Source organism: Podarcis muralis, chromosome 16 (assembly GCF_964188315.1).
Source record: "Podarcis muralis chromosome 16, rPodMur119.hap1.1, whole genome shotgun sequence".
Classification (NCBI taxonomy): Eukaryota; Metazoa; Chordata; class Lepidosauria; order Squamata; family Lacertidae; genus Podarcis; species Podarcis muralis.
In genome coordinates this window covers 16,637,944-16,665,773 of record NC_135670.1, presented here as the reverse complement: position 1 = coordinate 16,665,773, position 27,830 = coordinate 16,637,944, and the positions used below count along the sequence as shown (strand labels likewise).

General features: G+C 48.9%; 2 protein-coding genes across 6 annotated transcripts; one reads left to right on the top strand and one right to left on the bottom strand.

The window, feature by feature from the left end:
- Positions 1 to 13,994, top strand: USF1 (upstream transcription factor 1). Of its 5 annotated transcripts, XM_077920803.1 has the most exons (12): positions 715 to 1,317; positions 1,686 to 2,640; positions 3,717 to 3,804; positions 5,588 to 5,637; positions 5,887 to 6,005; positions 7,657 to 7,758; positions 8,861 to 9,053; positions 9,539 to 9,626; positions 9,815 to 9,873; positions 11,441 to 11,535; positions 12,624 to 12,752; positions 12,948 to 13,994. In XM_077920803.1, exons 3-12 carry the CDS (start codon positions 3,797 to 3,799, stop codon positions 13,032 to 13,034), a joined length of 930 nt encoding a protein of 309 aa, XP_077776929.1. In that variant the 5' UTR covers positions 715 to 1,317; positions 1,686 to 2,640; positions 3,717 to 3,796; the 3' UTR covers positions 13,035 to 13,994. The 5 variants fall into 5 exon arrangements, with proteins under 5 accessions (XP_028565723.2, XP_028565720.2, XP_028565725.2 ...); XM_028709890.2 differs by lacking the exons at positions 715 to 1,317; positions 1,686 to 2,640 and adding an exon at positions 1 to 152; XM_028709887.2 differs by lacking the exons at positions 715 to 1,317; positions 1,686 to 2,640 and adding an exon at positions 1 to 213.
- Positions 13,995 to 15,334: 1,340 nt separating this feature from the next.
- Positions 15,335 to 26,844, bottom strand: LOC114586974 (immunoglobulin superfamily member 11-like). The gene is made up of 7 exons (XM_028710853.2): positions 26,698 to 26,844; positions 23,544 to 23,704; positions 22,026 to 22,230; positions 19,346 to 19,501; positions 17,569 to 17,691; positions 16,374 to 16,530; positions 15,335 to 15,806 (listed from the first exon to the last, which is right to left on the bottom strand). Exons 1-7 carry the CDS (start codon positions 26,777 to 26,779, stop codon positions 15,500 to 15,502), a joined length of 1,191 nt encoding a protein of 396 aa, XP_028566686.2. The 5' UTR covers positions 26,780 to 26,844; the 3' UTR covers positions 15,335 to 15,499.
- Positions 26,845 to 27,830: the final 986 nt, after the last annotated feature.

Sequence of the window (27,830 nt, the reverse complement as noted above, 5' to 3'; positions counted from 1 at the left end):
GTTTCCAGCCGCGACGCCCCGGGTCCAGGAACCAAGCTCGGCGAGGCGGGGCTTGCGCCGCCTGCCGTGGTTGCCTCCCCGTCGAGCTGTATGGGCGGCGGCGGCGACGACGGAGAAGAGAGGCAGAGAGGACGGAAGAGAAAGGCTCCGCGGTGCGCATGCGCCGATCTCCATGGAGAGACAAGGGGGCGAGAGAGACGGAGGGGAGGCCAGGTAAACAGTCGCCCGCCCCCCAACCCCACCTCTGGCAAAGGAGGAGGAGGGGATAATTCGGGGGGCGGGCGGGGGACAGGACAGGGTTGGACGGTTGGAGGCTCCGTGGTGCGGGAGGCGGCGGGGGACAGCAATGAGGAGGGGCGCAGGATTGGGCCCGGGGTGGGGGGCGGGTGCTCGGGTGGGTGTCTTCCTGGCCTCAGTTTCTCAAGGCGAGGCGGCTCTTCAGACGAGACTGGGCGGGGCTTCTCCCACAGCAGCTCCTCCCCATTTCCAGGCCTCTCCCGATATCTCTTGCTTTTTGGGGACTTCACACGTGCGAGGCGGCTTTTATTATCATGGGCTCGTGTCCAGCTCAGTTGCACTTGGGGATGTCAAGTGAGCCAAGTCAGTTTGTTTCGTTGGGGCTGCTCTGGGTGTGACTAACGTTAAGTAAGCAAGCTATTACCACGACGGCTCTTATGGTCACTACCGTCATGTTGTTGTGAGTTTCGTCGGCTCCAATCCAAAGGGTGACTAACGCTGGGTGCATGCTTTCTCTCTCTCTCTCGTTGTTATTATTTGCATTGGTCTGCTCTTGAGGGTGGCTATGGTTGCGTGCAGCCGAGTATTACTACTGCTCCTTCTATTCCCATCAACAGTTTTATTGGGTCTATTCTGAATGTGACTAACGTTGGGTGCAAGCTGTTGGTGGTGGTGAATGCAGCACTGCGGACTCTGCGGTCCTTATCTCAGACCCTCCTTCAAGTGCTTCTCCCCCATGGAATGTCCAGAGGGTGGAATAGGGCTTTTCAGTGGTGGCTCCCTGCTTGTGGAATGTTCTCCCCAGGGCACCAGACAGAAATGTAACTTTTTTTACCTGGGCTTTTGGCCCTTAATTTGAGGGGTTCTAAGTACTTGTGGCTTCTCTTAGTGGCACAGGATCCATAAGGCCTGCCCTTTGTTTTGTATGGATGTGGTTTTTTTAATTATTTGGTTTGTTGTAACAGGTTTTAATGTTTATACTGTGTTGTAACTCACTTTTGTGAGTAAAGTAGCTAATAAATGTAAATATTGTTTATTTTGTTAGCTGCACAACACGGTCCCTAAGTTACCCACAATCAGGTTTTAGTAAAGGTAAAGGTACCCCTGCCCGTATGGGCCAGTCTTGCCAGACTCTAGGGTTGTGCGCTCATCTCACTCTATAGGCCAGGAGCCAGCGCTGTCCGCAGACACTTCCGGGTCACGTGGCCAGCGTGACAAGCTGCATCTGGCGAGCCAGCGCAGCACACGGAACGCCGTTTACCTTCCCGGCAGTAAGCGGTCCCTATTTATCTACTTGCACCCGGAGGTGCTTTCGAACTGCTAGGTTGGCAGGCGCCGGGACCGAGCAACGAGAGCGCACCCCGCCACGGGGATTCGAACCGCCGACCTTTCGATCGGCAAGCCCTAGGCACTGAGGCTTTTACCCACAGCGCAACCCGCATAATCAGGTTTTAAAAACATACAAAATATTAGTGTTGCTATACTAATAACAACAGTGAGTACCAACGCATGTGCTGCTATATAATATTTATAGCATTACAACAACACCTGTGTACTGTGTACCGTATCTTAGAGTTTCATTGGCAAAAATGAATAAACATGTAGTAAAACAACATCATTGATAGAAGGCAGCTTCCTTCTTGTATGAACACAGGAAGGTATGCATCATTCAAGCTTGGTTGCCATCAGCTCGGAGGATCAAAGGAGTGGCGTGACTTTGTGGGTTGTTGCTTTCCTTGGAAAAGCTGCACGTCTAACCCCAACCTGTGTGATGCAGTGTAAGAAACTGGGATAGAAAAGCTTGGAGCCAAATGGCTTCTGGGACCTGCGTTGTTAATGCATGTTTAATTTAGTGTTTGCAATAAAAAAATATTGGTACCATACTTCAGTTTTCAAAACATGCTTTATTGTTAATATCCTTAACATATACTTTGAGGCTTCAAAGCACTTACATTTCAGTAATCCTTGAGTGTCGGCCAGGCGCAAAAAAAGGCGCCTAGACGTTTTGAGGAGCTCACAAACGGAGAATCGTTAGGTGCAAAATGCGCCTGGCGCCTTACTAATTTCGAACCCTGGTATGATGTGTATGGAGTCTGATCCCTACACCACCCTGCCTTCTTTAAATATCTGTGTGAGTGTTTATATAGTGCTATCGGTGTATAGCCCTCTGCAGGGGAGCATAAAATGGGAAAGGTTGCTGCCCTGATAAGCTTACAATCTAAAACTTAAAAGTGATGATGGGGTGCAAGAGAAGTGCCTCCTCTCGTTCCGAGTTGTGGGGGTTGAGTGCAGGTCGGTCTGAACCATGGTGCCATCACTGTACATGACACTTCACGGAAATGCACATAATATTTAAAAACCCAAGGACTGGACGGGTCCCCACCCGAAGGACATTGCAAACTAGTAAGTGTTCATATGAGTGGTTAGAGCAATAAGACGTTTGTCTCCATTGGTTGCTCTTTTCCCTCCCCTCTGGTGCCCGGGGGAGGAAGTTTGTGATGCAAATTGATCCCTATAATTTAATGTACCTTCTCACCGTCTGCACTTGTGGGATGTCCGTAATCTCTGTTACTGATTTATTTAGACAGTACATGGGATGCCCATAGCTAAGTGGTAGAGCACAGCCCTCGTAGGGCTGGGAAAGACCTGTCTGAATTCTGCCACAGTGGGCGTAGAGCAGGATGAATAAAAGCAAGTTCTTCTTTACATAACACATAGTTAAACTGTGGAACTCCCTCCCATAGGACACAGTGATGGCTACCAACTTGAATAGCTTTAAAAGAGGTTGCCACAGATACACATATAGCAGTTATTTCCAGGTTAGGCTGCTGTAAGGTGCTCTACATGGGGCTACCCTTGAGAAAGGTCTGAAATTTGCAATTGGTCCCAGAAAATTAAGAGTGCTGCTGGGAACTTGGTTGCATGATACATCAGTTGCAATGCCTCCCAGTTCGTTGCCTGGCTCAGTACAAGGCACTGGTTTTTACCTTTAAGTGCATCTCCACCCTGTGAACCAGCTTGCGGGGTGGTTTCTGCATCCCTGTGAGGCATGTGGAAACGAAGGACCTGGGATAGAGCATCTTCATCAGTGGTGCCCAGGCTGAACATTAAAAGATCCATCTTTCCACTTAAAGCCTTTTAGTGACAAGTCGAAATGCTTTCTGGGCATTTCATGGAAATTCTTCTAGCTTTTGACTGTTCAGCTTGTTGGTCCTTTTGCTTTTTGCATTAAGGATGGCCAGATTTGTTTGGTGCTTCTGTTCTTAGAATTCTGAGCCGCCCAGGCAGTTCCATAATAGTGGAAATAAATGAATATTACAGAGAGCTTTTTTAACCAAAAGCTAAAATCTGAAAGCACTCTCGGGCATTGAAATTAGGGCAAAATTGCTTAGCTTTGGTAATAGCATTATTATTAGTGTGTGAGGAAATGCAGCAGAATGATAGGCATCATCTTAACGAATCTGTGTTTTTCTTCCCAGGATCTGGATGAAGCAGCTGTGAAGCAGTGGAAGACTAAAAACCCAGGCTCCTGTCTTCTGATGCATAGTGGAGTGAAGAAATGAAGGGGTGAGAAAAAGAGGATGCCTCTGAATATATTTTGCTTCCGGGGGGGGGGGGGCGGGGAGCAGTGGGGGGTGGCTCTTAGTCTCAGGCCCTGCTTAATAATAATAATAATAATAATAATAATAATAATAATAATAATAATAATAATATATTTATTGTCATTACCCCCTCTCGGGGACAACGCAATTACTTGACTGCTCCATAAAAACACTAATTAAAACAATACAGTATAGTACAGCAAGGAAGATTAGATGACTTTCAAAGTCCAGGCTTCCCATTCAGGGCCGAGATCGCTCTGGAGAAGAAGCTGTTCTTAAGACGGCTCGTTCTTGTCTTCATCGTCCTGTATCTCCGTCCCGACGGCAGGAGCTCGAAGAGACAGTGACCAGGATGCAATGGATCTTTTACTATGTCCAGTGCCTTCCTATGGCACCTTGTGGCATAAATCTGCTCTAAGGTGGAGAGTGGGCAGCCAACAATGCTCTCTGCTGCCTTAACAACTCTGCACAACCCCATCCTGTCCTGGGTAGTACAGCTTCCGTACCACACACATAAGCCATAAGTGAGCACGCTCTCAATGGCACAGTGATAGAAGGCAAGCAGCAGTTTCTGCTTGGGGGCTTCCTGGGGGTATCTTCTTTGCTTCAGGGTGCTAGCCACAGGGCTCTTCTTATGAGAGTGAGTGAATGCCCCCACAAGTTTCTGAGATAAATTCTGTTTGTAAACAATAGCAGGGCTATTAGGCCTAGCGGCTGATAGTTCTCTTTTCCTCTTGCTCCCAGGATAGTTGCCCTGCCAGGGAGTCCAGCATCCTGGGGCCAAACAAAAGATTCTGTCGAACCCACAAGCAGGCCTCCCCTCATTCATCCTCAGCCAAAAGGCATATTGCCTCTCTCCTTGAAGGATTGGACAGATTCATGGAGCATAAGGCTATAAATGGCTTCTAGCCAGGAAGGCTATGCTCTGCCTCCATGGTCAGAGCCACAGGAAGGAGGAGTGCTCTTGAGCTCAGGTCCTGCTTGCCTAACCTCCCTCACAGGGTTGTTGGGAGGAGAAAGTGGGGTGGGGGGAGAACTATGTGCTCCACCTTGAGCTCCTTTGAGGAGAAGTGGGATGTAAATGTAACAAATACATAAAATAAATTACGGTGCACTTTCTGATACAGTGGTGCCTCGCAAGACGAAAAGAATCCGTCCCGCGATTCTCTTCGTCTAGCGGTTTTTTCATCTTGCGAAGCAAGCCCATTGACAGCTTAGCGGATTAGCGCTACAGCGGTCTAGCGGCTTTTCGCGATCAGCTGTTAAGCGGCTTATCAGCGGAACAGCTGATAAGCGGCTTAGTGGCTTAGGAAAAGGGGGAAAGCGAAAAAAACCCACGGGGACTCGCAAGATTTTTTCGTCTTGCGAAGCAACCCCATAGGGAAATTCGTTTTGTGAAGCGCCTCCAAAACGGAAAACCCTTTCGTCTAGCGGGTTTTCCGTCTTGCGAGGCGTTCGTCTTGCGGGGCACCACTGTACTGTTTTAAAATGCTGTAAGCCCCCTTCAGTCCCAACTTGAGAGCAAGCCGAGATATAAACACATTAAATAGCATTAGGCTCCAAGGTCTGGTGCATGTGGAGCAGGGTGTCTGCTGAAGGTCTCTTCTAAATAAGGGAGCCCCTCCCTCCTTCTGTAGCTGCCCACCCTCTAGAAAGAAGCAGAAAGGCGGGTGCACACAGCCCAAATACTGTCTCGGGGCTCCTGGGTTCTCTCCTCATTTGCCTTCCTTTTTTCTCTTTCTTGGCAGACAGCAGAAAGCAGTAGAGACGGAAGAGGGCACTGTGCAAATCCAGGAAGGTGAGCACCCACCCACACCTGTTGCTCTTGCTTCCGGCCTCCTCCCCCCCCCCCATTGCCTCCCACTCCCCAAAAGCTAAACGGTGATCTGCTAGTGGAGATTCCCCTCCACTCCCTTCTAATCTTCTGGAACAGTGCTCCGCTGGTTGTGCGGGTGGATGGAGAATGTTCCTGCCTGGGCAACGCTTAATGAGCAAATGTGTCCATCTCTCTTCCCTGGGCGGCATCCCCCTCCCTTCTTTCCTTAAGGGGCAGTGGCGACAGGCGAAGATCCCACCAGTGTGGCCATTGCTAGCATTCAATCAGCTGCTACCTTCCCCGATCCCAACATCAAATACGTCTTCCGGACAGAAAATGGGGGCACTCAGGTAAGACACTTAATCGGATTCCCCTCGTGCCACTGGTTTTGTTTCCTTTGGGGTGGGTTGGTGGGTGTGCAATATAGTGGCTCTGTTATTCCTTGACGGTCAGAGGCAGCAGTACCCCCACAGAAGCCACAAGAAGGGAGAATACTCTTGTGCTTGTCTCCTGCTTGTGGGTTTCTTCACAAGCATCTGGTTGGCCACTGCAAGAACAGGATGTTGAACTAGATGGGCCATTGGCCTGATCCAGTACTGTTATTCTCATGTTCTTCCCACTATCTATTCTCTCTACATCACCCCTAACTCAGCACACACACCCCATCTCATTTCCCAGCATTTCTGAAAAAATAGACTAAAACAGTAGGTGTTCATAAAAATGGGGATGGGGCACCTGTGCTGCCCCATCCAGTGTGTCCAGAGACATGTGGAAGACCCCCATCTTTGCTCTGCTGAAGTGCTCCGTCCTTCCACCTTCTGGAAGTCCAAGGTGACCAAAGCATAAGGAGACATATCACAGGGTGCCTCCCTGTCTCTGGCATGCAGGGACTTGTACCCTCTCAGGCTGGTCCTGCCAGCCCCTTCATTAGCCTGGCCTGTGTGTTCCCCCTTGTAGGCATGAGCCGCCTCTTGTGCAAATGCAGTTATGGGGGTATCCTGGGATTGCATCCTGGAGAAAGAGGCCAAACCAAATGGTTTGCAAGGGTCCTGCTAGCTCTTGGGGTTATTTCCAGCAAGGCTCAGGGAAGTGATGGGGGTCTTAATTTGTTTAGAAAAATATCATACTTTTGCGTGTATAAGACTAGGTTTTTTTACTCTAAAATAATGTTTTAAAACGGGGGTCGTCTTCTACATGGGAATTATCTTCCCCCATTTTCATAAATTTGAGTCCCCAAAAATAGGGGTTGTGTTGTACACGGAAAAATACAGTACATTTGTAAGATCCCAGCCTCTCCTTCAGAATGCTCAGCATGGTGTGGACGTTTCTGCTCCCCTGCACATTTGGGAATGGCCATAGCTCAGTGGTAGAACATGTGCTTTGCATGCAGAAGGTCCCAGGTTCAATCCCTGGCTGCATCTGCAAGCAAGGTTGGGAAGGACCCTTGCCTGAAACTCTGAAGAGCTGCTGCCAGTCGTTTAGGCAGTATAGTTGTACCTTAGTTGCCGAATGCCTTGGAACTCGTACGTTTTGGCTCCCGAACGATCGAAAACCGGAAGTGAGTGTCCCAGTTTCTGAACGATTTTCAGAAGCTGAATGTCTGGCATGGCTTCTGTGGCTTCTGATTGGCTGCAAGATGCTCCTGCAGCCAATCGGAAGCCACGCCTTGGTTTTCGAACAGTTCCAGAAGTTGAATGGACTCCCGGAACGGATTCTGTTTGAGAACCAAGGTACGACTGTACTAAGCTACATGGACCAAATGGCATGACTCAGTGTAAGGCAACTTTCTAGGTCAGTCCCCCCCCCCCCCTTGCAAGAAAGTAGCTAGGCTAGGCTAGGTGAAAGCATGTGTCAGTCAACCTCATGGTTCAGCAGGACTCTGAACCTGCATTTTCTGGCTGGAGCTGATGAGGGTTTGGAGGGGGGCAGATTGGCAAAGGCTGTTCTCACCACTAAGCACTTGCTCTGTTAACGATGTCCCCCCTTTGCTCTTCTCACCAGCTGATGTACAGAGTGATTCAGGTAGCCGAGGGGCAGCTGGATGGGCAGACTGAGGGGACTGGGGCCATCAGCGGTTATCCTGCAACGCAGTCCATGACACAGGTGGGTTCTGCTGAGTCAGTGGAGGAAATGGTGACATTGCCAGTCTGCTCTATGCAGTCATCCTTTCTGGCTGAGCTGTTAGCTCTGCTCCTCTGGCCCCAGGTGGTTTGTGGCTGGTGAAACAGGCTCCTTGAGGCTTATGGACAGGAGGTGGATATTCTGCAGGCACATTCACCCCAATTCTGCGCCTTGAATAACTTAGGTACGGCTGTATGTAGTTCGTGCATTTGCAGCATTCAGCATTTGCTAGTCAGTACGTTGGGCCAAAGGGTGATTCCAGGTGGGGCTTAATTCGTAAATGGGTTGTTGAGATCTTGCAAACAAGTCATTGGCAAGAGAAGTTTTTCCTCTTACTGGGTTTTCCCTGGAAATAGTATATCTGAACTAAGATAGGGGGTGGGGATACAGGTTGGCATATTTTCGCTGTTTATATTGTGTAGACTCTCAAAATCTTGCAGGCTTGTGGCACCCCCAGACCAACAGAAAGAGCCCTCCTGGAAGCACCCACAGAGTGACAAGGAATCCTTCTTAGCTCCTCCCCTTCCCTTTGGCTTTTCCATAGCTCATAAGGACTAGAATCTTGTTTCATAAAACCAGGCTGCTGAATATCAAATAATTCTTGCATCTAAGGTACCTTTGAAGGTCTAAGCAGCTCAATCCAGGCAGTTGTGATGCTGTTGGGGTGTTTGCGAAGGGTACCACTGGATCACGTTCCTCAGTTTGTTGAATTAATTCAACTAAATAAGTTTTAATTGGAGTCTTCACCAGTGGGTTGTCCTAACTTCTGTTTTGAATGATGCATTTATAGAGTAGGGTAGAGTGAGACTAGGGATGAGTTTATGGAACCAAGGGGGCGGTTGCCTGAGAAGGTTTGGAAACCACTATGCTAAACTGAAGGTTCTGAACCCTCCTGCGCCAATTTTGCACTTGTGCCTTGGGCTTCAAAACAAATGCAATGTAGGAAGAGCATCTCAAGAGAGGAGCATCCTGGGAGAATAACACCATTGTCTCTCTCTCTGTCTTTGCCTGAGATTGATACCTGCCCAAATATTTGTTGAGGTAGATGTATCTGAAGGAGGCTCCTCTCTTCTCCTCCTCCCAGGCTGTCATCCAGGGCGCATTCACCAGCGAAGATGCCGTCGAGACAGAAGCTGCAACCACGGAGACGCACTACACGTACTACCCTGCCACTGCAGTGGCTGACACCAGCACATCTGCCGGGGCAGGGACCACAGCCGTGGTGACGACCCAGAACTCAGATGCCCTGCTGGGGCAAGCGACGCCAACTGGCACAGGTCAGTTGGGTTGGGCTACCTGCGAGACATCTAGAGCCACCCCTCCCCTCCCCTTCCCAGGAGCCAGCTGGCAAGTTCAACTTACTTAGCCCCTTCCCCTGGGAAATGGAGTTGCTCCCACCTCTGTGCTCGCTACAGATTTTCCATGTCAAGATGGAGCCGTTTTGCCATCTCAGGTTGTGCAAATGAATCGGAACGATGTCGCGCATCTAAAACAGTTCTCGCTAGAGCATGAGTGGTGAAGTCAGGAGTCTGGGTTACACAGGCTGGACACAGATTTCGGGAAACAAGCTCCCATTTCTACAGATCGGGGAAACCCAGTTTCAGATGTGAAGGTGCTACGCAGTCATGTTAATATGCTCACCACCATCGCTTCTCCCCCCCTTTAGAACTAGGGCAGCTCGGCCACCTGTTTGGTTTCATGGCAGCTCCTTCAGAGCTGTGCTGCTCTTCTCTACAACTCTGTCTTGTTTTGAATTGCACAGGGCAGTTTTTTGTCATGATGTCGCCACAGGAGGTTCTGCAAAGTGGGACACAGAGGTCCATCGCACCCAGGACTCACCCTTACTCACCGTGAGTGCTCTCCTTCCCTGTCGCATGCCAGTCTCTAAGGTTCTTCCTTTATTCAGGGGTGGGACACAGTTTCCCTGAGTGTCCAATGGCTTTCCAGCCTGGAAGGGGGGCAGCTGAGGGTCTCCTCCTGTCTCTAGAAATCTGAATGGGAAACCCAGTCCCAAACTCTGTGTTTTTGACTCCCTCAGGAAGTCTGAAGCTCCACGAACAACCCGAGATGAGAAACGTCGGGCGCAGCACAATGAAGGTGAGTGGGAACTGTTTTGCTAACAAACGTGATCCTTGAATTTAGCCACACTGTTCCATGAGGAGAGGTTGCTTGGAGTGCTGACTGCCTTGCAACCCTCTGTAGGTGGATCTTCTTGCAGGGCGTATTGCAGCACTGCAATCTGTTCAGCATCTTGAGGGAGACTGGTCCACATCCCACCGTTCTAGTATGCCAGTCATTCTTCCACTTCATGCTCAATTATTATTTTGTTTGAATTCTTAGCAGGTCTGAGACCCTGTATGTATTGAGATAGATTTGCGCGCAACAGAATTATTTAAGAAGAAGAAAATTCATGTGAAACCAGACAGTATTTGTGCCCCGTTCTCCAGCCAGAAAGACTACCAGAGCGGTTTACATACTCAAAACAAGGCAGTCCCTGCCCGCAGGCTTACAATCTAGAAACACAAGGGAAAGGGAGCAGACTTGGTGATGTATTCTACATGTGCCATGGCTTCCAAACTAGGCTTGTACTTCTCCATATACTCTGAATCCTACCACCTTTGGTGCTGCCTTCCTCCTCCTCTTCATTTCGGAAAGTTGGGTGGTGGTAAAGCTTGCTGGGCTCTTGGTTTAACACAGCAGCAATGGGCTCCTGTGGACCAGAGGATCTCCCCTGTCTGAAGTAATTGGGTGAGGGCAGCAATGGCCAAGGTTGACTGGTATGGTTTTAGTGATGAATTGCTCTTTCCTAGCTGCTGTACTTACTGCCTCTTGCAATTTTTAATTATTTGTTTTAATGGTTGACAACCCAGTTTCTTTCTCTTTTTCCTTTTGAAGTTAAAGGAGAGTCGTGTTCTCTCTCCTGACCCCCATATATACTATCTTGCTCACAACCTCTTCAGCATACCCTGTTTCTCCCCCACCTCATCTATTATCTTGTCTGGTTATGTTCTAAAAAAAGAGAAAGCCTCTAAAGAAATCCTCTAAGGGTGTAAAGATGTCACTGCATATGCCACTATATGTTCACATCTCATTGTCCAGGGATTTTATTCTGAGTTCTAAAGTATTTCCAACACTGGCTAAAATTCTGGAAAAACTAGTAAGGTCGTTTGAAGCGTTTGAGTTGTGTTCAGTTGCAGGTAATAATCGTCAAGAGGCGGGACCCGGCTGGCCACCTTAAATGGGGAGTTGTGTGTGTAGAATGACCGGTGGTAGGCCAGGAGGCAGGGGGTCATTTTGGGCTGGCCAAAAGGCTCTTCTTGAGGAATACCGAGTGCTTTTTCACAAAGGGCATAGCTAAACTATGGAACTGACTCCCGCAGCAGGCAGTAACGGCCACCAAATTGTATGACTTTAAAAGAGGATTGGACAAATTCATGGAGGAGAAGGCTACGAATGGGTACTCAGCATGATAGTGATGCTGGGAGGCTGTCATGATTTCAAATACCAGTTGCTAGAAACCACAGGAAGGGAGAGTGCTCTTTTGCTTTCAAGTTTCCCAGAGGCATTTGGTTGGCGGCTGTGAGAACAGCATGCTGGACTAGGTGGGCCCTTGGCCTCATCCAGCAGGCTCTGTTTATGATGTTTATCTTTCCATTTCTTCCAGTGGAGCGCAGGCGCAGGGACAAGATCAACAACTGGATTGTGCAGCTGTCTAAGATTATCCCTGACTGTTCCATGGAGAACACCAAGTCTGGGCAGGTAAGGGGGCTTGAACTGGCCTTCTGTAGGAGCAGAGACAATCTGGGCCCGGTTACAGAAAGGCCCCAGCAGGGTGCCAGCCCTTGACTTCAGGCTCGCTCAGTGTCAGCTGCTGCATCTGTGAAGCTGCTTGCCATTCTAATTTCCACAGTGCCCTGGCTTGATGCCATGTTGACTGCACCAGGGCTTTCTGGGTAATCTTAAAATGGTGGGCACATCACTGAGGGATCAAAAATGCCAGAAGGGGCTCTGCCTGAGGGAGCTGACCTGAGCTCAGCACCCTCTCAAACATTCTGCCTACCAAACTTCAAAATCTTGTATCCAGAACTCTACTCTGCACATCAAGGAAATCGTTCATTTTGGCATTTAGTAACCCATGTTGGTGTCCATATCAAGCAGTCTGTATGCATGTGCATGGATTAAAAAACATATAGGTGCAAAACAGCAGCCGTTGGGTGAAGCAGCAGCCCATCAGTTGCTTTGGATGCCTTGTAAAAGCAGACCTGTTTGCCCAGACTTTCCCTGACCCCAGAATATTGGACCCTGTTTTGTGTGTTTCAGTCCCTTTAATGCCTTTTAAAATTCCTTTTTACAAGCTTTGTTGCTGCTGCTTTGTTTGTTTTGGGTTGTATTTTTTCTGTTAATTCTGTTGCTTTTCTGTTGTTCACAACTCAAAGCTTTTTAAAACATTAAGTGGTTTATAAGAGCTTTTGAATAGAATCATTAAAAAAACGACCCCAGGATCTGTCTTGTCACCCCCATCAGAAGGAATCCCCTGCTTCCATCTTCACCTGGAATTGTTTGGTTCCCTGGAAACTGTCAGGGGTGTCTTTCCTCTCCCACACCTGCCTTAACTTGTTGCAGCACCTGGCAACAAAAGTTGTGCTGGCTTTAACATTTCTAGGCAGGAGGAGGCAGTTTTCCGGTCTTCAAGGAAATGGCACACTGTGATGGGTGGAAGGGGGAGGGGGTTGAAGAGAGAAGGCAGCCATGAGCTGCCAAGTGTTCCCACCTGAAGTGTCAGGGGCTGGTACTACCCTGGGGTCTCCCCCCTGGGCCCCCAGCTCAATCACTCGCTTTCACTGCAGAGCAAAGGAGGGATCCTCTCCAAAGCGTGTGACTACATCCAGGAGCTGCGGCAGAGCAACATTCGTCTCTCTGAGGAGCTGCAGGGCTTGGACCAGCTACAGATGGACAATGAGGTCTTGCGGCAGCAGGTAAGGTTGGCTAGAAGTGGGGCAGGGTGTGGGTATTTTTCTACCAGAAGGGGAGAAGTAGTGTGCATGTAAAACCAAATAAAAATGCTTTTTTAAAAAAAATGCTTTCAAATTGAACCTGGTACCTTCTGCATGCAAGGCAGGCGCTCTGCCACGGAGCTGAGGCCCTTCCCTGCTTCCTTTCTCCCTCTGCAGGTGGAAGACCTGAAAAACAAGAACCTGATCTTGCGAGCGCAGCTGCGGCAGCACGGCGTGGAGGTCATCATCAAGGACAGCCACTGATAAGCCACCACTGACCAAGGGCCCTCCTTGCCCTCTTCCTCCTCCTCCGGCACAGCAGCCGACGGGGGTCCTGTGCCTCGCCGGTGCTTCCACGCCAGGCCCCCGTCCTTGTTGTACAGACCCAGTGAGCAGCGCTGTTGCTCCCGGGCCAGGGAGCTGGGCTGGGCTCAGCTCAGGACACTTGCCTCTGCCCAGCGCTCTTCCTCACGGCCCGGGACCTGGCTTGCCCCCTTGAGCTTAGACGCTGCCTCTCGACACAGTCCTCTGTCTTGATACGACCCTAATCAGTTCCAGGGTCGTGACCTTTTCTCTCTTTCTTTCTCTCCTCCCTTTGAACAGCACCTCCCACCTGTGCGCTCGACACACCTCCCGCTGTGTCCGTGCATGCGATATTATGTAGACATGTTGCACGTCCCCCCTTTCTCCCTCGCGCCGCCTATAGGCCCTGCCTCCACAGCACTGCCCATCTCCGGGCACCTTACACTCTGTGAGCGTGGAGAGCTGAGAGTCTTCCTCTCCCCCAACCCTGCTTTGTGGCTCTCCGGCCCAAGCCAGCCAGTAGGAGGAAACCTTTACACCGCAGTGACAGCCTCACACGCGCTTCCCCTTCAAGGCTGGCCACCTAGTTCTGCCTCTGGGCTTCCACTCAAACAGCTGCAGGTCTGATGTGGCCCTCAAAAGCCTCCCGAGAGTCTGGGCTTGCACTGAAGACAAGCCTGCCACAGCCTCCCCCTTTCTTTGCCCCACACCCTGGAAGGTGATTTAACGTTGCTCTCTTGCCATGGAAGCTGTTTGCCAAGGAGGTGAGTGTGGGTTGAGAGCAGCAGTAGCTGTCCTCCCATCTCAGGTGATTGGACAACTGGTTGGGGTGATGCTTCTCTCTCTTTTTTTTGTTTTTCCCCCTGTTTTTTTTTTAAAAAAAATAAGTCTGGATTAAAAAAATAAAGTAATGGAAAAGCAGGGGGTTGTTCTGTCTTCTGGCTTGCGGATGAGTGTCAAGTCTCCTCTTGCAGCGGTAGAGAGGACATTGAGTTTGGCCCTGCCAAAATATGGGGCAGTACTGGTGAAGCAGCTGGAGAGATCTCCTGCCCTAGAGCACTGGCTTTGAACTGGTGGGTTGGGATATTGAAGAAGGATATTGACAAGTCGGCACATTAGCGGAAGAGGGTGATCAAACTGATCAAGGTAACAAAGCCTTGTGAAGAATGGCCAAGGGAGTTTGGGGGTGTTCTGCCAGAAGATGAGACCGAGAAGCGATGTGATAGCCATCTTCAAACATCCGAAGGGCTACCAATTGGAATATGGAGGAAGTTTGTGTTCTGCTGCCACTGAGGACGCAAACCAACTGATTCAAATGACAATAAAGATGATTCCGACTACATATCAGGAGGAACTTTCTGACAAAAAGAGCCGCTTGACAGTGGAACAAAGTCCTTCAAAAGGTGGTGGACTCTCCTACCCTGGAAGTTTAACAGTGGTTGGATGGCAATCTGTCTTTAACTGCGGTTCCTGCATTGCAGAGGGTTGGACTAGACCAGTGTTTCCCAACCTTGGGCCTCCAGCTGTTTTTGAACTACAATTCCCATCATCCCTGACCACTGGTCTTGCTAGCTAGGGATGATGGGAGTTGTAGTCCAAAAACAGCTGGAGGCCCAAGGTTGGGAAACACTGGACTAGACAACCCTTGGTTGTATGACCCACTACTAAGTCATGGTCTGAACCAAAGTGGTAGCAACAGTGTTGTTGTTATAACACCATACACCAGTGTGGTATAGTGGTTAAGAGTGTTGGCCTAGAACCTTGGGAGGCCAGGGTTCAAATTCCCACTTGCCTATGAAACTTTCTGGGCCACCTTAAGCCTAACCGAACCTACTTCACAGGGTTCTTGTGGGGATAAAATGAGGAGAGGGGGAGAGGCATGTATACCACCTTAAGCTCCTTAGAAAAAGGTGTGCTATAAATGCAGTAAACAAATACATTTCCCAGCTCTAGCTGGAGAGGCCAGACATTGATACTGGTTCCTTCTGCATGCGCAGCATGTGTCCTTCCCCACAGCTGTTCTCTACTCCAGGACACTAGCTAAGGACGTGGAAATTTCACACAACCCTTGCACCAAATTGTTGGAGATCAGAGCATACAAAGTACTTGTGTCTTTGTGTCTTACGCTAATTATATTCTCACCCAGTATAATTTGGCTTGCATAGAATGGGAGAACCATTACCAAGTGCTTCTGCAGGTGCACCAACCCAGCTGATGCCGTTTCCCTGAGCCAAATGATCAAAATAACTCGAAGCGCAAGGTCTGGGGGGATGATGATTGCTATTAAAGCACAGAATCCACACATAGCCCCAAACTTGTCAGATCTCTGGGGTAGGGCTCTCCATTTCCAATCCCCACCCCTAAAGTTCTGTCCCTTTGCTCAGGTGGAGTTTATCCACGCAGAGGGTCATCTGTTGTGGGTGTTCCTAGACCAGGAATCCTCTGGGTTTTGGGAAAGGACCTGGCTGTTTCCCTTCCTCACTTCCAGACGAAGACCCCTGCTCCTCAGAGAGGCTGTTGCTTCTCCATCTCCCCCAGGGTTGTCGTGGGCCGCCTGGAAGTGTGGCCTGGCTGAGGTTCCCCTGCTCGGGCCTCCATTCACGATGGGCATAGGTGGTGTTGGGAGTGGAGCTGGTGAAGATCCAGAGGGGCTTGGTGATGGGGCTGGCCGCAGGGTTGGCTCCAGAAGGACTCTTGACAACTATCAGCCGCCCCAACGTGAAGCTGTCTGTCCTGTGGAGCAACAGCCAAGATTAGCCACATTTGAAACACTAGGGCTCAGTCTAGGGGGTTCCCCCAAAACTCTTTCACAAGCTTTATTCAGGTGGTCTGAAGAATGGCAAGAGCAGTGGCTGTTCTTGGAACCTAGTGGACCGCTTAGAAGATGAGCAGGGTGAGATGCAGGAAGAGGCACTTCAAAAGGAGTGGAGAGGATTATCAGCTTGGAGGTGAGTGGTGCAGTCCTGAGGTTCTGGGGGAGAGGCACTTGAAAGGTGTGGAGGGGATTTGAAAAGCTACAATTCCCAGAGGGGAATTCTGAGAATTGCAGTTCTGTGAGGGGAATGGGGGGGTCTCCTAACAACGCTCAGCACCCATACTATAGCTCCCAGAATTTTTTTTTTTGGGGGGGAGGAGCCTTGATGGTTTAAAGTGGTATTGTAGTGGTCTAAATGTATGGTACGAATGCACCTTGTGTATAATACCCCAAATGGTAGGTATTTCCTGGCTGCAATTCAGAGGTCTGCAGTGATCCTAGTGCAAGAAGCATACTAGCCCACATTGGCCCTTGCATTGATTTACCTGTGCTTTTTCCGTGCACTGTCCTGTTCCAGCTCTCTCTGCTTCTCCACGCTCTGATGGTGCAGCCACAATACTAGTGCAAAGAGCGTCATCAGCACCAGGCCCATCGTGAGCATGAGGCTGATCCCCACTGCGAGGGAGGTGGTGCCATGTGAGGCTGGAATACAGCAAAGGAAACGGGATGAGAGAATGGCCACTCACAGCACCCATCAGTCCTGTTATCCCTGCTGGCTGAGACTGATGGGAATTGTAGTCAAGAGCATTTGGAGGGCACCATGTTGGGGAAGGCTGGCTGAAGGCCACTGTCTTGCCCCTAGCAACAACCAAGCCTAGGAGGGTTTCTAGATCTCAAGGAGGACCGAGTTCACGGTTGTACAGAAGAGGTAACTGGGAATGGTCCTAAACTCTCGGAGAGTGGAACTTTCCCACCTTATTGCAGGAAAAAGATGGGGGCCTTTGGATAGCGGCAGCAGAGCTTGAACTGGGAGCCTGCCTGATCCATAGCTCTGTCTGCAATCTTAACTCCACTTACCTGTGCAGAGCTAACACCTGGGATGCATATTTTTAGGACCTATTCCAAATGGCTTTTAAGAATTGTGTTTAAGTTGTCGTCACCCACCCCAGGTTGAGAAGGACGCAGGTGGCGCTGTGGGTTAAACCACAGAGCCTAGGACTTGCCGATCAGAAGGTCGGCGGTTCGAATCCCTGCAACAGGGTGAGCTCCCGTTGTTCGGTCCCAGCTCCTGCCAACCTAGCAGTTCGAAAGCACATCAAAGTGCAAGTAGATAAATAGGTACCACTCCGGCGGGAAGGTAAACGGCGTTTCCGTGCGCTGCTCTGGTTCGCCAGAAGTGGCTTAGTCATGCTGGCCACATGACCCGGAAGCTGTACGCCGGCTCCTCGGCCAATAAAGCGAGATGAGCGCCACAACCCCAGAGTCGGTCACGACTGGACCTAATGGTCAGGGTTCCCTTTACCTTTACCTTTACCCCAGGTTGAAGGGCAGGTAATAAATTGTAATAACACCAACAACAGTAGTTAATAATAATATAGGCAAGTACATCGGGGGAAGGCCTAGGCACATTCAGAGATGGGCGCCTTGGTACAATGAAGCCATGCCATGTGAATCTTCTGGATCTGCAGCTGAGGGCACCAGCTTAGACCCCGGCCCTTTCCAGACACTGGCGATACTCACTGACGTGAACACGCAGCTCCAGGACGCAGGAGGTGGAGCCCAGCATGTTGGAGGCTGTGCAGCGGTAAAGGCCCGAGGCCTGCGTCGTCAGGTTTTGCAAGGTCAGGAGGGCACGTTTGCCATCTGCCCAAGGAGAGGGCCGGAGCCGGAGGAGAAAGGGGAAATTAGCAATGGGAAGTAACTCCTCCCCCCCAACCCCCAATCACAATCAGCATAGGACCCTCATCTGTATTACATGAATGTGAACAGGAGCTGACCCGCCACTGCGTCCCCTTAGGAGAATTCTTCAAAGCTTGGCTGAGATGCATGGGTGTCTAAAAATGGCAACAGATGCATTCTTGTTCCCAGAATAATGAGGCAATGGGAAGTTTGTGTGTGTGCATGTATGTATTAAGAACAAGGGAGGATCTGTAGCATAGATGTCCTCCCTTGGATTCAGCACTTTTGGACGTTTCGTCTTCCAAATCAGTCTTCCTTAGCTTGCAGCCCTCCTGATGTTTTTTAGACTACAATTCCCATCAACCCCCAGCTGGCATGGTCAGTGGTGGGGGTGTATGGGAGCTCCAATACAAAATCCCTGTGTGGTACTTTTCTAAATTGATTTTTAATAGAGTTAGACAACTAATAATGATCACAACAACAAAAATATTGTTATAGGTTTTTTTGGGGGGTGTAGTCTGTTTGGATGACTCCCTTGGTCCCTTCTAAGCCTGTGATCCGAGATCCAGTAATCCTTGGAAGCTAATAGCTGCTGACCAGCCAATACCAGATCCCATTTTTTTAAGGATATTTGCTTAGGGTGGCCAGTTAAATGCTGCCATTTACCATATCAAAGAGACAAATGGGTGGGTCTTTTCCCAACTCACCTGGCTGGATACCACATCATCCTAGAATGGAGAACAATATCTTCCCCATTCCTTATTAAAATTTTGGTCTTCCTGATTGTTATTGGCCCAGAGATGGAAAGAAGTCCCAACCAGAGAAGAATGACAGATTAACTTGATGGATTATGCTGAAATGGCTAAAATGAGCGGAAGAACCAGAAATCGGGGAGACCAAAATTTTAATAAAGAATGGGGGAAAGTTATATTTTATCTTATAAGCCATTGCAAACAGCTAAAATATTGTAGTTTAATGGTGAATTTTGGACACAATGGAGAGGTAAAAGAGTTGGATTATTATAAAAGATGCAGGAGGAAATGATTAACAATAGGACCCACAAAGGGGAGGAAGGAAGTCCAGGAGATTCCTTGGAATCTTGTTTTTATGTTGGATATGTGATTGTAAAATTTTAATGTGAAAAACCAAAAAAAGAGGAAAATAATGGGGAACAATAGGCCAAGAAAAAGGGTCTGCGTTTGAGAGAGCTGTGTGCACGAGTTTGGGGCTGATGCTGGAAGCTGGAGACTCAGAAGTATGTGCTCCGTGCTGTACTTGGGGGCTCCCCTGGAAACCTAATGGGGAAGCAAGATTTGTTGGGGTGTTGATGCTGCGAGTCCCTCCCTCCTACGCTGGGGTTTGCATATATGTGTGAAGAAAACCATGCACCTTAAAGATACCACCATCTCCTTTCCAAGGAAACTGAACCCTGGGTAAGCACAGGTACCCCTGGAGAGTCTTGTAGCCTGGTCGTTAGGGTGCATGCAACAATATATAACATCCCTTTACAAACCTTCAATTAAATAAAAGGCCTCCCATCTTTTTGCTGCTTGCCCTACTCGTACTGGGACCAGAAGCTGTCTCAGGCTGAATGCCGCCTCTCTCGGCTTCTTGTTACCTTCATAGCTCATCATCAGAGGCTGCGCATCCGGTGGGATCTTCTCCCAGGTGAACGTGGGGGTGGGCATCCCTTCATCCACGGTGCACGAGAACTGGAGGCTTCCACCCTCCTCGCCATCGCCCTCGCTGGAACACCTGGGGCGAGAGGGAGGCACTGGGGGAGGGACACAGAAGAACAGGAAGTCCAGTTCAGACCCACAAACCACATTTCTTGAGATATTTCTGCTCATATTTTAAATACGCAAATATTTTAAAGATGACCATAATGAAGTCGTTCCAAATGAAGATGATGTAGAGGCGTAGCAATATTTAGAAATAGAAATAAATAAAAGGTAATGAAAACCAAATGTTTGATACGCTAACCAGAATAAAAACCCAAAGTAATATTACAGATGGAACACATATTGCTTGCTTTTGTTTTGAAATTCGTTATCTAAACATTAACCAGCCAATACCATTTTTCAATTGATTTGTTCATTTTGATAACTTCCAGGAAAATGCTGGCTTGATCAGGAGCTGTTTCTTAACCAGCCTGTGATTTGGGAGTGAGGAGTTGTGCAAATTCTAGCTATAGCAAATAAATTCTAGCTATAGCAAATAAATAATAAATTGGTATTAACGGTTTACAGCTCAGGTGTCCCATAAAAAATTTCTTTGAATTTGTTTGGTTGGGAAAAAATTTTATCCAGTTATTTCTTTAATTTTGTCTAAGATTATGTTCCAGAAAACTTGTTAACGCTAAGACAAGACCAAAGTATATAAATTAACATCTGCATGAGTAGAATTACTGTACATCTCTGGCATTTACTACTGGCATTGGGATAAATCAGGCTTCCGCAACCTCGGCCCTCCAGATGTTTTTGACCTACCACTCCCATGATCCTTAGCTAGCAGGACCAGTGGTCAGGCATGATGGGAATTGTAATCTCAAAACATCTGGAGGGTCGAGGTTGAGGAAGCCTGGGATAGATCTTGGGAAATCTGCAAGAGCTGAGACACCACTGAAATATATTATGAAGATAGCTCTCTTGCAAATGACTACATATTAGTCTGGTGCCTGGTGCACATTGGCACTGCAGGGCGGTGGGAGCGAGGTCAGAAAGCAAGGAGACCAATGGTAGATGGAGCCAACTGAGGCCGCATTCGTGCCATACATTTAAAGTATTGTGATACCACTTTAAACAGTCATATCTTCCCCCAGTGAATCTTGGGAGCTATAGTTTGTTGAGAGTGCTGACAGTTGCGATCAGATCCCTATTCCCCTCATGGAGCTACAGTTCCCAGAGTTCCCTGTGAGGAGGGGTTGATTGTTAAACCACTCTGGGAACTGTAGCTCTGGGAGGGGAATTGCGATTGCCTAACAACTCTTAGCACCTTTAACAAACTATACTTCCCAGGATTCTTTGGGGGAAAGAACGTGGTCTAATTTGAGTTTTATCTACAAAGGCAACACTGAAACAACAGAGGAGGAAGCAGATGCCCAGAGGCACCCGCTGGGCTGGCTGTGAGAAAGAGGGCAGGTGGGTTTGGAGGACCAAAGGTTGGTGCGTTGCCCTAATGGACCAACAGAATTCGTCCCTTGGGTACATTCTTCAACAGCCAAGTCCAAGCATCTTCAGGGACCAGTTAATTTATAATGTCATCCCATTTCTTTTTAGAGGGAGGTATTCTAGCATCAAGGGACGCGGGTGGCGCTGTGGGTAAAAGCCTCAGCGCCTAGGGCTTGCCGATCGAAAGGTCGGCGGTTCGAATCCCCGCGGCGGGGTGCGCTCCCGTTGCTCGGTCCCAGCGCCTGCCAACCTAGCAGTTCGAAAGCACCTCCGAGTGCAAGTAGATAAATAGGGACCGCTTACTAGCGGGAAGGTAAACGGCGTTTCCGTGTGCGGCTCTGGCTCGCCAGAGCAGCGATGTCACGCTGGCCACATGACCCGGAAGTGTCTCCGGACAGCGCTGGCCCCCGGCCTCTTGAGTGAGATGGGCGCACAACCCCAGAGTCTGTCAAGACTGGCCCGTATGGGCAGGGGTACCTTTACCTTTACCTTTATTCTAGCATCACAATTAGCTACCCAGGTATAAATTTCACCAAAAGGTTTTCTTGAAGAGGGTCAGGTGATTCATCATTAGATTTAGATTAACTGACATCCATGGCAGAACCGACATAGCACGGTTGCTCCACGCATCTGAGATGTTTGGCTCCCAGTACATTTCCGAGCACAATTCAAAGTGTTGGTGCTGACCTTGAAAGCCCTAAAGGGCCTCGGCCCAGTATACCTGAAGGAGCGTCTCCACCTCCATCATTGGACACTGAAGTCCCGATCTGAGGGCCTTCTGGCGGTTCCCTCACTGCGGGAAGCAAAGTTACAGGGAAGCAGGCAGAGGGCCTTCTCAGTAGTGGTGCCCACCCTGTGGAACACCTTCCTATCTGATGACAAGGAAATAAACAACTATTTGACTTTTAGAAGACACTTGAAGGCAGGCCTGTATTGGGGAAATTTTAATGTCTGATGTTTTACCATTTTTTATGTGCTGTAAGGCACCCAGAGTGGCTGGGAAAACCCAGCCAGATGGGCGGGGTATAAATAATACAGTTGTTGTTGTTGTTGTTGTTTATGGAAAGAGACAAGCCTAGCCTCGTGCTTGTGAAGGAGCTGAGAGTAAGGATGTGGGAGCAGCCATACCAAACACAGTGAGCTGGATGACTCCAATGTTGGGCGTGGCAGCGTCTGGTGGGTTCATCACACTGCACTGGTACCTGCCGCTGTCCGAGCTCCGTGTGTCATTCAGGATGATGGTGGCACTCTTGGTGGGTGAGAAAGCAAAGCCCACCCGGCCTGTGTAGTGGGAGATGCTTTCCACCACCTCGCCTTGCTCGTAGGCAAGGACCTGCAGAGCAGAAGAAGGTCAAGTGAGATGATAGGCCAAGGATGCTCAGAGCGAGAGAAGAGAGTGAAGTTAAGAGGACAGTACATTGAGGCAGTTTCAAGGTGGGCAGGTGAGTGAAAGTCTAGACTCTCTGTTTGGTTATGCTGGGCCTTGGCTTTCTTGGGCACCTGTTAGAGGACTTGAACTACCTTTTGTTCAGGATGTTGCTTGTCAATGGATTGCTAGGTCAGTAGCATCCCAGACCCTGAGATTTTATGGCCCAAACCTGAGAGCTAGGGTGGCACCTGGTGATTCTGCACTCCCTCCCACCACTGAACCCTGGAGATGGAGGTTAATTGGGAGAGGCAAGGAGGGAAGACCCTGGAGAGCCCGTGCAGCAATTTTCAGCTGGCTCCTACCAAGCTGAAGCTTGCAAGCTGCATGCACAGTCTTCCGAATAATTTAAAAAGTTTTTTTTTAAAAGGCACTGTTGCCCACCTGGAGATTCAAGCCGTCCCACCTGAAGGGGGCTAGGCAAACCTGGAGATTTCAGGTCAGGTCTGGCAACCCTACCAAGGCTGATTGGCAGATCTTTCACCAAAGGGGACTTAATGGTTAGGAAACAGTTGGCAATTTCTCTGGAGAGTGATTTGAATGTCTCAGGTTGGAAGAGGCAGTTTTGGGACAGAAGGAGACAGAGAAACCCAGAGGCTGGAAGAGCATCTTGGAGACATTGATCCTGCTCTCTGGAGATGTGGTATGTGTGTGAGACAGAGTACTTCCTACTTGGGAGGAATGCATAAATACTGCAAAATACTGGTTAGGAATAACTTGTGGTCCTAAACATCTGGAGAGCTTCAGGTTGGCACATGCTGCTCTAACCACTAGATGACGCTGCCTCTCCTTTTGTCATGATGAGAAATATATAGTGGTACCTCGGATTACATATGCTTCAGGTTATATACGCTTCAGGTTACAGACTCCTCTAATCCAGAAATAGCACCTCGGGTTAAGAACCTTGCTTCAGGATGAGAACAGAAATTGTGCAGCGGCGGCAGCAGGAGGCCCCATTAACTAAAGTGGTGCTTCCGGTTAAGAACAGTTTCAGGTTAAGTACGGACCTCCGGAATGAATTAAGTAGTTAATCCGAGGTACCACTATACTATTCCAAGGGCCACCACCAGCCTCAGAGCCATCATGGCGAGATTCAAGTCTTTGCCCTCAATGATGTATGTTAGAAAAATATCACAGGCACCTGAAACCTCAGGGCAGAAGCACTGCAAATTCCAAAAGGGGTGAGTTGGGGAAAGACCCTCCCCCCAGCTTGATCTCACCTGCTGAGGGCGGTTGGGGTCCGCAGATGGAATGATGGTCCATATGATATTGAGGTGGTTCAAGGGTGCTGTGGTGCGGAAAGAGCATGGCAAGAGGGCACTTCCTCCCTGTACAACCTGGATGCTATCAGCCACCACGGAGACCTTCACAGCCCCTGAGACTGAGAGAGAGAGAGAGAAGGAGGGTCAGGGATGCTCAGAAATTGACCTTTCCACTGCCCCTGGGCCTTGCTGGCTTTTTGAATGCCTTGGATAGAAGGCTAGACTACACAAAGCTTGATCTGACATTTATCCCTCTCTCCTAACACTGGAACTCGTGGACACACAGCACATTGTTAAACTGTGGAACTCCCTGGCACAGGGTGGCTTTAAAAGAGGATGGGACAAACTGACAGAGAAGGACATCAATAGCTGCTGGCCATGGTGGAGAGACTATGCTTGGGTCCTCCTTGAAAGTTTCCCACTGCAAGAACAGGATGCTGGCCTGGAAGGGCGGTTGGTTGGATCCAGCATCTTCATCTTATGTTCTTACGATTCGGCAAGGCTCTTTTAAAGCTATTAAGCAGCCTTTGCCAACCTGGTGCCCTTTGGGTTTGGGGCATGCTGGTCGGGGCTAATGGTCATTCTGGTTCTAACAACATCGGAAGAACATCTGGCTGGCGAAGGTTGTGTTTAAATATCTAGAATTCACACCACTCTCAACTTTGTACATTTAATTATTATCATTCCCCTGCCTTTTTGCCTCCTTTTTTCTCGCGGCTCAATTCAGAAGTCATTAGTTCCTGCAAGAAGAGAGACTTATTGGGGGCAAGGCCTATAACTGGATGTTATAAAGGGACAGCAGTGGGACACCTCTGGTCTTCCAGATGTTGTTAGACAAAAAAAACCACCCCAAACTTTTGGCACCATGGCATCACAGTGGAAAACCCACAGGCGAAGCCAATGGGGAAAAAATGTAAGTAGATTTTTTAAAAATGACAGTGGGGCGCTCTTTGGGGGCAACAGAATGCCTTTTTGGGGAGAGGACAGATACAGCTCATTCCTTTCTCTTGAAGACCCACTCTAGAGATGGTGCCAAGGGGAGTCTGGGAGACTCTGTTCCTGACCTTTTCACTTCCTTTCTCCAAAGGCCTCAGCACTGAGCGGCTGGGTGGGAGGTGGGGGCGGTAGCTTTTTCCTGAACAATGGGCCTGTGTGCCCCACTCCCAAGGGACCTCTCTCTTTTTGCCTCTCTCCTTCCCCCAGGCGAAGTGTGAAGGCATTGCAGCGAATGGGAACTGTCCCCGGGTTGAATTCTCAGGCTAGATAATTAATTGGAGCTGCCTGGAACAGTGACATCTTCTCAAGGTAATTGGTGATAATTGAGAAGGACCCGGTGATGTCATGGGACGTGCCTGAGAGACAGCGGTGAGAGCCTTTGGGTGCTGAGGCAGCTTCTATTACCCCCCCCCCCCATCTCTGAGCAACATGTTTGCAAAGATAGCAGTCGGTACCAGTTTCTCAGGAGCAACTTCCTATCCCCCTCACCCCACAGACCCTCCTGGGTGCTGAAATCAGCAGAGGGGGGCCTCTTGGTAGTTCTGCCACCCTCATATGCTCAGGGGGTGGGGGTGGTTCAAGCAGAGAGAGCCTTCTCTGTGGTGGCCCCGAAGAAGAAGAAGAAGAAGAAGAAGAAGAAGAAGAAGAAGAGGAGGAGGAGGAGGAGGAGGAGGAGGAGGGGTTTGGATTTGATATCCCGCTTTATCACTACCCTGAGGAGTCTCAAAGCGGCCAACATTCTCCTTCCTCCCCCACAACAAACACTCTGTGAGGTGAGTGGGGCTGAGAGACTTTAAAGAAGTGTGACTGGCCCAAGGTCACCCAGCAGCTGCATGTGGAGGAGCGGAGACGCGAACCCGATTCACCAGATTACGAGTCCACTGCTCTTAACCTCTACACCACACTGGCTCTAAGCTGTGTGCGGCACCTTCACAGCTTTCAACAAATGGATTCTGAGTGTGTGTGAGGGAAAAACCCCACCAGTCACAACAACCAATTGTTTCTCTGTGACCATGTTGTTGGTAAAAATAAGGGGTGTGGGTTGGATTAGGGCCACAGTGGCAGGTATGGGCCTTTTTAACAAACCATTATTGTTCTACTGTTTTCCCAATAAAGACTGTACCCACCCTCCCAAGCTGCTAATTGGTATGGATGAAGAAGCAAGATTTCCATAGGGTAAAGGCTTAACCCTGAATTTTCTCAGTACCGTGGCCCTGATCCAAATCTGCCACCCTTTAAATTTTTTTAAAATGCTATCAGGACTACCTTGGCTTTAAGCCAGCCCCCAGCCCCAACACTGTAAAACCTGCAAGCAGACAGACAGACTGAGGTGATACCCACCACACCATTTATTTTAAGCACTCTTATTCCACAATATTGTATTTAATCATTTATTTATTCATTTAATTACGCCCTGCCTTTTCTCCAGGACTCAAGGCAACTCATGGGTGGGGAACCCACACTGTTAAACACCCATAGCTAAAAAAAATAAAAGCTTATACAGTGGTACCTCGGGTTACATACGCTTCAGGTTACATACGCTTCAGGTTACAGACTCTGCTAACCCAGAAATAGTACCTCAGGTTAAGAACTTTGCTTCAGGAGGAGAACAGAAATTGTGCTCCGGCGGTACGACAGCAGCAGGAGGCCCCATTAGCTAAAGTGGTGCTTCAGGTTAAGGACAGTTTCAGGTTAAGTATGGACCTCTAGAACGAATTAGGTACTTAACCCAAGGTACCACTGTAGCTGAAAAGTAATGGAACTATGATTCCAACAGTGTGAGAAAAAAAAATCTATTAAAATACAGATCTGGGGGTGGGGGGAGGAGAAATAGTACAACATGCTATTAACAGTCATGGCTTCCCCCTAAGATTCCTGGGAACCAGAGTTTGTTAAGGGGGTGCTGACCTTTCAGACCTATAGTTCTTAGCACCTGTTAAAAGTGCTTTAAATGGTTTGGATGTGACCCAAGCGGAATGGATGAGGACCCCCAAAATATTCCCAGCTTTGCCTGCCTGCCCAGTCTGGTTTGCTCCCCCAGTGAGGCTGTTTCTCTTCCCCCTGGAAAGAAAGAAAAACACCTCCCTTGTTTTGCACCATCCCTGTTGCCTGGTACCTGTTATGCAGCCAAGGAGAATCCACCAGCCAGGTAGAGCTCTGGGCCAGGGCCGGCCTCTGCCCTTCTTTCCAGGGCTCATGGCTCTGCAGCGGTCAGCTCAGTCCACCAGCGCAGTTCATTTGGTGCCTTCCGCCAGCCTGAAACCCTTGAAACACCCTCCTCCCCCCACAACTCATCCCTTTTCTCTCCCCCCCCCCCCCCCGCTTTTCTCTATTCGCCCATCCCTCTTTGGCCGGAGACTCAAAACCTGCTTAGTCTGCCTGGGCTATCCCTCCAACGGCATCTGACAGGCATTTAAACTGTAGGCTCCTTGGGGCAAGGACTGGCCTCTTTTCCTAAGTTAGGTGTATACCTCTGGCATGGTGCTTTAAAAAGAAAAAAGGACCAAAGGATTATATTTAGTTATTTCAAAAACCATTATATACCACTTGATTGAATAAAAAAAACACCCCAACAGCGCTCTAATATAGTTTATGGAAAGAAAAAAACAAAATTATCAGTAGAAACAGCTATGTAAAAAGTAATTAAAACCAGTGGCAAACTAAAAACAGGTTAAAATGAATGTCAACAGTCTATGTATCTGGACAGATTTGCCTTAACAAAAGTGCTTTAATCAGAGGGCCGAAAAGAGTATGTTGACAGCATTCTTCTGATGTCAGCAGACAGGGGATTCCAAAGTTTGAGTGCTGTCATGCTAAAAATTCACTTTCTTACTTGATTTTTTATAGGGCTGGCATATGTCCAGTTCCTTCCAGACGTTACCAGGATTTCAAAGGCAGGGGGGGAAAGCTCAATGTTTTTGGGGTCTTGGTTTTTACTTTTTGAAATATGGCAACCCTAATTTCTTACAAATGCAGAATGAGTATTAGGTTCTGCAGTCATGCTGCTGGAAAAGGATAACAGTTCTGGAGGGATAGTTGGTGCTAGTCTGCAGCAACTGCAAAAAACAGGAGGGGAGTAGATTTTGTGTCACCTGAAAGCATATTTATCATGGCATAAACCTGCCTTTCTGAGCCCCAGCCAGTATGGTTGTTTTCTCAGAATAAAAGTGGCCGCTCTTTTGTGGGCATGGTGTCATAGATTAACCCAGCTCCCCTTGAAGGGCTATGGCTCAGGGATAGAGCATCTGT